The sequence below is a fragment of the Meleagris gallopavo genome, unplaced genomic scaffold (assembly GCF_000146605.3).
Source record: "Meleagris gallopavo isolate NT-WF06-2002-E0010 breed Aviagen turkey brand Nicholas breeding stock unplaced genomic scaffold, Turkey_5.1 ChrUn_random_7180001948874, whole genome shotgun sequence".
In the NCBI taxonomy this organism is placed as follows: Eukaryota; Metazoa; Chordata; class Aves; order Galliformes; family Phasianidae; genus Meleagris; species Meleagris gallopavo.
The window spans coordinates 1-8,119 of record NW_011210477.1 but is presented as its reverse complement, the minus strand read 5'-3'; the positions used below and the strand labels follow the sequence as shown (position 1 = coordinate 8,119).

The window sequence follows — 8,119 nt, the reverse complement described above, 5'->3', positions numbered from 1 at the left end:
GCTTCCGTGGCTGTGTGCAGGTATGGGGATGGGATGGGCTGCGAGGTGTGGCACGTGGCATGGGGATGTGGGCATGATGGCGCTCTGGGGTGTGGAGGTGGGCAGAGGGACACCGGATGCGTCACAGGGAATGGGGACATGTGCAAGATATGGGAGTGTGGGCACAGTACTGTGGGTATGGGCACAGGAACGTGGCGCAGGGCACGGGGACGCCCACAAGGGATGGGGACAGGGAGCGGGGCATGGGGATGTGGGCACAGTGCAATGGGGGTGGGCACGTGGGATGGGGGTGTGGGCATGGAAGGTGGCACAGGGTATGAGGATGTGCACGAGGTGTGGGGACACACACAAGGTATGGGGACAGGGCACGGTGCCACGGGGATGGGCACAGAGATGTGGGCATGGGGGTCTGGCCGTGGACCGTGGGGACATGGGGGCATGACGTGGGCCTGGGCACGGTCCCGGTGACACGGGGACATGCTCGGTGCCGGGCGGTGCCGCAGGGTGTGCGCGTGGGGACAACGGGCAGCGCGGTGACACTGGAGGTGGCGACAGCTGCACGGGTGAATGTGGAGGGGGGCTGCTCTCTGCCCGACCCCTGCGACTCGGGGCCGTGCCCACCCCACAGCTACTGCAGTGACGACTGGGACAGCTTCTCCTGCAGCTGCCACCCGGGTGAGTGCCAGCAGGACCGCTGTGTCCCCAGTGCTGTCACCTGCGGGCACTGTCCCTACCATGCTGTCCTCCCCAGGGCTGTCACCTCTGCCTTGGCACTGCCACCCCACAGCCCCCGACTTAACCCCTCTCTAAGGGACAGGCTGCCTTGGGGATGGCACAGCCTGAGGGGCCACCCCTTGGGGACACTACCTTGAGTGTGTCCCCCACCCCACCCCCCGGTGTCACAGGTTACTTCGGTGACAGCTGCATCAGTGCCTGCGCCCTCGACCCCTGTGAGCACCGGGGCAGCTGTGTGCGCAGAGCAGGTGCCCCCCATGGCTACGCCTGCGAGTGTCCCCAGGGCTACTTTGGGCCGTACTGCGAGCACAGGTGAGGGAAGGGGACACGGTGAGGACAGAGGGGACACGGGGAGGGTGTGGGGCTGTGCACTGGCTGCATACAACGTGTGTGCCATGCCGTGCCATACTGCTTTGTGCCGTGCTGTGCCACGCTGTGCCATGCTGCCCACACAGGGTGGACCAGCCGTGCCCGCGGGGCTGGTGGGGACACCCCACCTGCGGCCCCTGCAGCTGCGACGTCACCAAAGGCTTCGACCCCGACTGCAACAAGACGACAGGCGAGTGCCGCTGCAAGGTGAGTGCCCCCCACCGTCCCCACCTGCCCCCACCCGGCACAGCCCCACCGACCCCCTGTGCCCCCCCAGGAGAACCACTACCGCCCGGCGGGCAGTGACACCTGCCTGCTGTGCGACTGCTACCCCACCGGGTCCCTGTCGCGCCTCTGCGATGCCACCAGTGGGCAGTGCCCCTGCAAGCCCGGCGTCATCGGGCGGCACTGCGACCGCTGCGATAATCCCTTCGCCGAGGTGACGGTCAGCGGCTGTGAAGGTGGGTGATGGCACCGCGGTGTCACCCGGTGCCGGTGTCCTCCGGTCCTGACGCCTGCACTCTTTGCCTCCTGCAGTCAACTATGACAGCTGTCCCCGTGCCATCGAGGCCAGCATCTGGTGGCCGAGGACACGCTTTGGGCTGCCCGCCGCCGCCCCGTGCCCCAAGGGCTCCATTGGTAAGGGGGGACGTGGGGACGGGGCTGCACGATGCCACCAAAGTGGTGCCCATTGGTGACGGATGTTGGGACAGAGCTGGCTGGTGCCACGCTGTGCTCCAAGTGCCTGTGGGTGCAGGGGGGACCTGGGGACAAGGGCTGCCCGTCGCCACCCCACGCCCCAGGGGCACAGGGGGGACAGGGAGTGGTGACAGTCAGCCCTGTCCCCGAGTGCTCCACGGGCACAGGAGGGGCACAGAGCTCTGCACTGCTGTCCTCCTGCCACTCCATGACACAAGAGCCCACAGCTGTAGGGACGAGCGGCGTCCCTGCAGTGTCCCCGCTGTCCCCATCCCCGCAGGCACAGCGGTGCGTCACTGCGACGAGCACAAGGGCTGGCTGCCCCCCAACCTCTTCAACTGCACCTCGTTGGCCTTCGCCGCCCTCAAAGGCTTCGTGAGTGTCCCCAACTTAGGGGGTGGGGTGGAGCGGAGCGTGCAGTGCCGTGGGGGACGCGGGCGCGCTGAGGTTTTCCTCCCCGCAGGCGGAGCGCTTGGTGCGCAACGAGTCGGTGCTGGACACGGCGCAGTCGCAGCGGGTGGCGCTGCAGCTGCACAACGCCACCCGGCACACGGCCGCCTACTTCGGCAGCGATGTGCGCCTGGCTTATCGGCTGGCGGCGCGGCTGCTGCAGCACGAGAGCGCCCAGCGGGGCTTCCGTTTGGCGGCCACGCAGGACGTCCACTTCACCGAGGTGTGGGGCCAACTGGGGGACCCGCCGTGGGGCGCCGGGAGCGGGGCGGTGGGGGCTGGTGATGGGCGCGGTGATGGAGGGGGTGCGCGGTGCCCGGGTGTCCCCTCTGCCGTGGGGTGGTGGAGGGGCACAGATGATGGGCACGCGCTCGGTGACCCCCAGGGTGGCCGTTGGAGATGGGTACCCAGCAGGGTCGGGGTGCCTGGGACCAACCGAGTGCCCCTCTGTGCCCCGTGCTCTGGGGGATGGAGCCCAGGCTTTGGGGTGGTGGGCGCCAGTGGTTGTGGGGTGGCTGCAATCCACGGGATCTCCTCTGTGCCCCACTCCCCAAGGCACCAGGTGTAGGGCTGGAGCCCAGATGCCGCAGTGATAGGTGTGCATCAGGTGCCAGTTGGAGATGGGTGCCCCCGTAGGGTCGGGATGCCTGGGGCTGTGGGGAGTGCTGGGTGCCCCTCTGCATCCCACTGCCCAGGGAGCAGTGCAGGGTGGGCCCGTATCCTTTAGGATGTCCTGGTGAGGGACACTGAACAGCCCTGCCCATCTCCAGAACCTGCTGCGGGTGGGCAGCGCGCTGCTGGACGCCAGCAACAAGCGGCACTGGGAGCTGATCCAGCAGACGGAGGGCGGCACGGCGTGGCTCCTGAAGCACTTTGAGGACTACGCCAGCGCCCTGGCACAGAACATGCGCCAGACCTACCTCAGCCCCTTCACCATCGTCACCCCCAACATCGGTGAGCGGGGGTGTTCGTGTCCTTGGGGATGTGTGTGCACCCAGAGATCCACGTGTGTGCATGGGGACGTGACTGTGTGCCCACCTGTGTGCCCAGGGCGCTTGTGGGACATTTGGGTGCTGGTGTGTGCACGCCTGGGGACCTGAGCCTCGTGTGTGCTCGGAACTGTGGGTGCTGCCTGTGCCCAAGGATGCGTGTGTGCATTCACGTGTGTTCCGGGGCTGTTGGTGACGCTCTGATGCCACTGCAGTGGTGTCAGTGGTGCGGTTGGACAAGGGCAGCTTCGCGGGCGCACGGCTGCCACGCTATGAGGCTCTGCGAGGGAGAAGCCCCCCGACCTGGAGACCACCGTCATTCTGCCTGAGAGCGTCTTCCGGCCCCCTGAGGGCAGGCGTGAGTGCTGGGGGGTGTTGGGAGGCACCCCACAGCTGTGGGGTGGGCAGGGCTATAGGGGATCCTATTGGGGTTGTAGGGCTGGGGACCTCAGCGTGGCTGTGGGGCTGGGAGGAGGGCTGTGGGGTACCTGCGTGTACCCAGGAGAGCATCAGGCTCCCAGCACCTCCCACCCCAGGCCCCGCTGCTGGGCACGGAAAGGCATCGCCAAGCACAGGTGGGCAGCAGCAGCAGCAGCAGGAGATGGAGGAGGAAGAGGAGGATGAAGAGGCTGCAGGGGACGAGGATGAGGACGAGGTGACCCTGGTGACTCGGCACAAGCGGCACCCGGAGCCCAGCGAGGGCCAGGCCATCGCCAGCGTCATCATCTACCGCACGCTGGCAGGGCTGCTGCCCGAGCAGTACGACACCGACAAGCGCAGCCTCAGGTGCCAGGGGGGCTGTGGGGCACAGGGGGTGTCCATAGGGCTGGGGGGGTTGGCAAGCATCGGGTGCCAAGCGTAAGGTGCCAAGGGGATATTGGGATGCTGGGACGTGGGGGCCCAGGAGGTGGCCAAGTGACCCCATGGGTGCTGGGATGTGGGGATGAGGGTGCCTGTGGGAGGTGGATCCAGGCATTGGGGGTGGCTGCCTGCAGAAGGTGCGGCCCCCATGGGAACCATGAGCTGCTGCCCCCCAGGGTGCCCAAACGCCCCATCATCAACACGCCGGTGGTGAGCATCAGTGTGCACGCTGCGGCAGGGCAGGCGCCGCGGGCGCTGGAGAAACCCATCACACTGCAGTTCCGTCTGCTGGAAACACAGGAACGCTCCAAACCCATCTGCGTCTTCTGGAATCACTCATTGCTGTGAGCCGCGATGGGGACGGGGGTGGGGCAGCATTTCCATGGGGTGGGCATAGGGGCATAGGTGTGGATGAGGGGCACTGTGAGATGGGGACAGCGTTGTTCATGGTGACTTGGGTGGCAGGGGCAGCCCAGTTCCATGGCAGGGTATCCCTGGTTGGGGTGTCCCATTGCAGGGTGTCCCATTATGGGGTGTCCCACTGTGGGGTGTCCCGGTTGGTTGCAGGGCAGGCGGTGCGGGCGGCTGGTCGGCGCGGGGCTGTGAGGTGGTGTTTCGGAACCAGAGCCACGTCAGCTGCCAGTGCAACCACATGACGAGCTTCGCCGTGCTCATGGACATCTCCCGGCGCGAGGTGGGGACGGAGGGATGTGGGGTGGGGGCAGGGGGGGCTGGGATGGCACGTGGTAACTGGGTGTGGGGTGCTGGAGGCGGGGCTTGTGGAAAATGGGGGGGGGCAGGTGAGTGGGCGGGGCTTTGTGGAAAGGGAGGTGTTTTGTGAATGGGGCCGAATGGGGAGGAGCCAACACTTGGGCGGAGCTTCCAGGTGGGGGGTGGTCATAGGGTGGGACCAGAAAATGGGCGGGGCTTTCCATAGGGGCGTGGCCGAACGGGGAACGAGGCTCCCCATAGGCTGTCATGCTGTGGGCGGGGCACCCGGATGGGGGCGGAGCCAACAAGTAGGTGGAGCTTTACATGGGAGCGAGGTCGGCAAAGTGGGCGTGGCTTCGGTGAGGGCGTGGCCAGGCAGGGCGCGGCGTTCCCCCATTGGATGTGGCGCTGTGGGCGGGGTCACGAGGCAATGACCACGTGTGTGTACCGGGGGAGGAGGCGTGGCTTAGCGATTCGGTACCGGCAGAACGGGGAGATTCTCCCACTGGCGGCGCTGACCTACGGCTCGCTGGGCGTGGCGCTGGCGGGGCTGCTGCTGGCCGTGCTGGTGCTGAGCGCCCTGCGGGGGCTGAGCTCCAACCGTCACAGCATCCGACGGCACGGCGCCTGCGCGCTGCTGCTGGCACAGCTCGTCTTCCTGCTGGGCATCAACCAGGCTGAGCTGCCGGTAGGGCAGGCCGGGGGGGTGGAGGGGGCGAACCGGGGTAGAGCTGATGGGGAAGGGGGAGGGTGGGGATAAATGGGGTGGGGATAAATGGGGTGGGGATAAATGGGGTGGGGTCAAATGGGGTGGGGTCGTGGGAGGTGTTAAGCAGGGGTGTGCCTGTACAAGGGGTGGGGGTATAAATGGGGGCAGGGCTAAAGGTGGGTGTAGGTTGCGGTGGGCGGTGCTTTCTGATGAGACGGGGCTTTCGTGTGGGTGTGGCTGAAGGGGGCAGGGCCTCGGGTGGGCGGGGCTATGAGGGGCGTGGTTCTGTGGGTGTGGTCCTGGGTGGTCGGTTCCTGTCTGACCCCCGCCCCGCAGCTGGCATGCACGGTGGTGGCCATCCTGCTGCAGTTCCTGCACCTGAGTGCCGTGGGCTGGGCGCTGCTGGAGGCTCTGCACCTCTACCGGCGCCGCACCGAACCCCGGCACGTCGACCGTGGGCCCATGCGCTTCTACCACGTGCTGGGCTGGGGGCTCCCCGCCTTCATCACCGGTAGGACACGCCCCTTCCCACTTAGCCCCGCCCCCTGTACCCCCCCCCAGCCAATGAGGCCCCGTCTCAACGCGTGGCTATGTAGGGCTGGCTGTGGGGCTGGACCCCGAGGGCTACGGGAACCCTGACTTCTGCTGGCTCTCCATCCATGACAGCCTGGTGTGGAGCCTGGCCGGGCCCAGCGCCTGTGCCGTGGCGGTGCGGAGGATGGGGATACGTGGGGCGTATGGGGCAGAGGGGACACGTGGAGTGTGGGGGATATATGGGGTATATAGGGTATGTGGGGGTGTAGGGAAGAAATGGAGTATAGAGTACATACGTGGGGTATAGGGAGGGGACGTATGGCGGTATAGGGAAAATGGGGAGTGGGGGAATTATGGGACATGTAGAGTGTATGAGTGTATAGGGAGCATTTGGGGTTTATAAAACATATAGGGCATAGAGGACATTTGGCCGTGGGGGACATGTGGTGTATGGGATGTGTGGAACGTGGGGGACAAATAGGCCATAGACAACATGTGGAGTGTATGGATATATGTGGCATAAGGGCATATGGGGGATATATGGGATCTATGGGATATATGAGGCACAAGGAACTTATGGGGCACAAAGGACATATGGGCTATGGGCCCCATGGCAGGCCTCCCTCACTCCCTGCTCCGTAGGTTGGTGTCTTCTTCCTCGTGCTGGCAGCCAGGGCGTCCTGTGCCACCCCCCAGGGCTTCGAGAAGAAGGGCACGAGGTGAGTGAGCTGGCAGGGACACACGAAGGGAGCACAGCCGGCAGAGGTGCCCATGTGCAGCACTGCTCCCACCACGTCTTGGGATGCTGACACTGTCGTCCCCATCCCCCCCAGCTCCGGGCTGCAGACAGCACTGGTGGTGCTGGTGCTGCCCAGCCTGGCCTGGCTGCTCGCCCTGCTTGCCGTCAACAGTGATGCCATCCTCTTCCACTACCTCTTCGCCATCTCCAACTGCCTCCAGGTACCCCCACCCCATAGCCGCATATTTCCATTCCCCCAAAGCCCCACACTGCCCCATGGGGGCAACCATTGGGCACAGCGGGACCCTCACACGGTTTGGGGTGGCACCCACTGGCCACCAGTTATCCCTCAGCCATCTGGAGTATCAATGGGGGACACCTCATGGGCACTGGGGGACCCTCACCCAGTTTGGGGTGTCAGCATGGGACTTTCCATAGGCACAGTGACCCTCGCCTGCTTTGAGGTGCCATGAAGGGACACCCAGTGCCACCAATTGTCCCTCACCCACCTGAGGTGCCAACGGGGGGCACCCGAATGGGGTCCTCACCCACCCTCTCTCCCCTCTCACCCCAGGGCCCCCTCTTTTTCCTGGTGTGCGTGGTGCTGAGCCGGGAGGTGCGGCACTGCCTGCGCTCCGCCTGCGCCCGCGCACAGAGCCCCGACCCCGCGTTGGCCACCAAATCCACGCTGACCACCGTGAGTACACGGCTGTGGGACGGGATGGGGGGCACCGCGGGGTCCCACCGCCACCCCGTCCCCATCCCTGTCCCCGTCCCTGCAGGCGTACAGCTGTGACACCACGTACGTGGCCGGCCGGCTGTACCAGGCTCCCTGCGGGGACTCCACGGGATCGCTGCACAGCGCGGCCAAAAGCCAGCACAGCTACATCCCCTTCGTGCGCAGGTGCGGGGTGGGAGCACAGCCGGGTTTTGGAGGAGGGGACGGGGGTTGGGGGCGGGATGTCACCGCTGTCATTCGCAGGGAGGACGCGGGGCTGAACGGCGGCCGCGTGCCGGCAGAGCAGGGGGGGCTCCTGGACACTGCGGACGCGCAGCACGGTGAGCGCAATGAGCGCAAAATGAGCGCGTCGGGGCTCGCGGTGAGCGCAGCGCTGGGGCTCCCGTTGAGTTCTGCCTTCCCACCCTCCCGGCACGCAGAGCACGACACCGATTCCGACAGCGACCTGTCCCTGGAGGAGGATCCCAGCGGCTCCTACGGCTCCACGCACTCCTCGGACAGCGACGACGAACCCGGCGGCACCGCCTGGGATGCGCTGCTGCGGCCCGAGCAGCCGCCCACACCCAGCGGTAAGCGGGGGTCTG

At 66.4% G+C, this 8,119-nt stretch overlaps 1 protein-coding gene across 1 annotated transcript; it reads left to right on the top strand.

Annotated features, from left to right (window-relative positions):
• Positions 1-5: 5 nt before the first annotated feature.
• LOC104916827 (cadherin EGF LAG seven-pass G-type receptor 2-like) lies at positions 6-8,108 on the top strand (the record flags this gene model as incomplete). The annotated part of the gene is given in 23 exon segments (XM_019611556.1): positions 6-20; positions 504-675; positions 906-1,047; positions 1,191-1,311; positions 1,382-1,565; positions 1,642-1,743; positions 2,084-2,178; positions 2,267-2,476; positions 3,024-3,207; positions 3,458-3,529; positions 3,532-3,600; positions 3,869-4,028; positions 4,280-4,447; positions 4,671-4,797; positions 5,302-5,502; positions 5,860-6,034; positions 6,120-6,232; positions 6,700-6,776; positions 6,891-7,017; positions 7,371-7,493; positions 7,579-7,700; positions 7,779-7,855; positions 7,955-8,108. Coding segments are annotated over 23 exon segments (2,990 nt in total), but the record flags the coding sequence as incomplete, so codon positions are not given.
• Between the last annotated feature and the right edge of the window lie 11 nt (positions 8,109-8,119).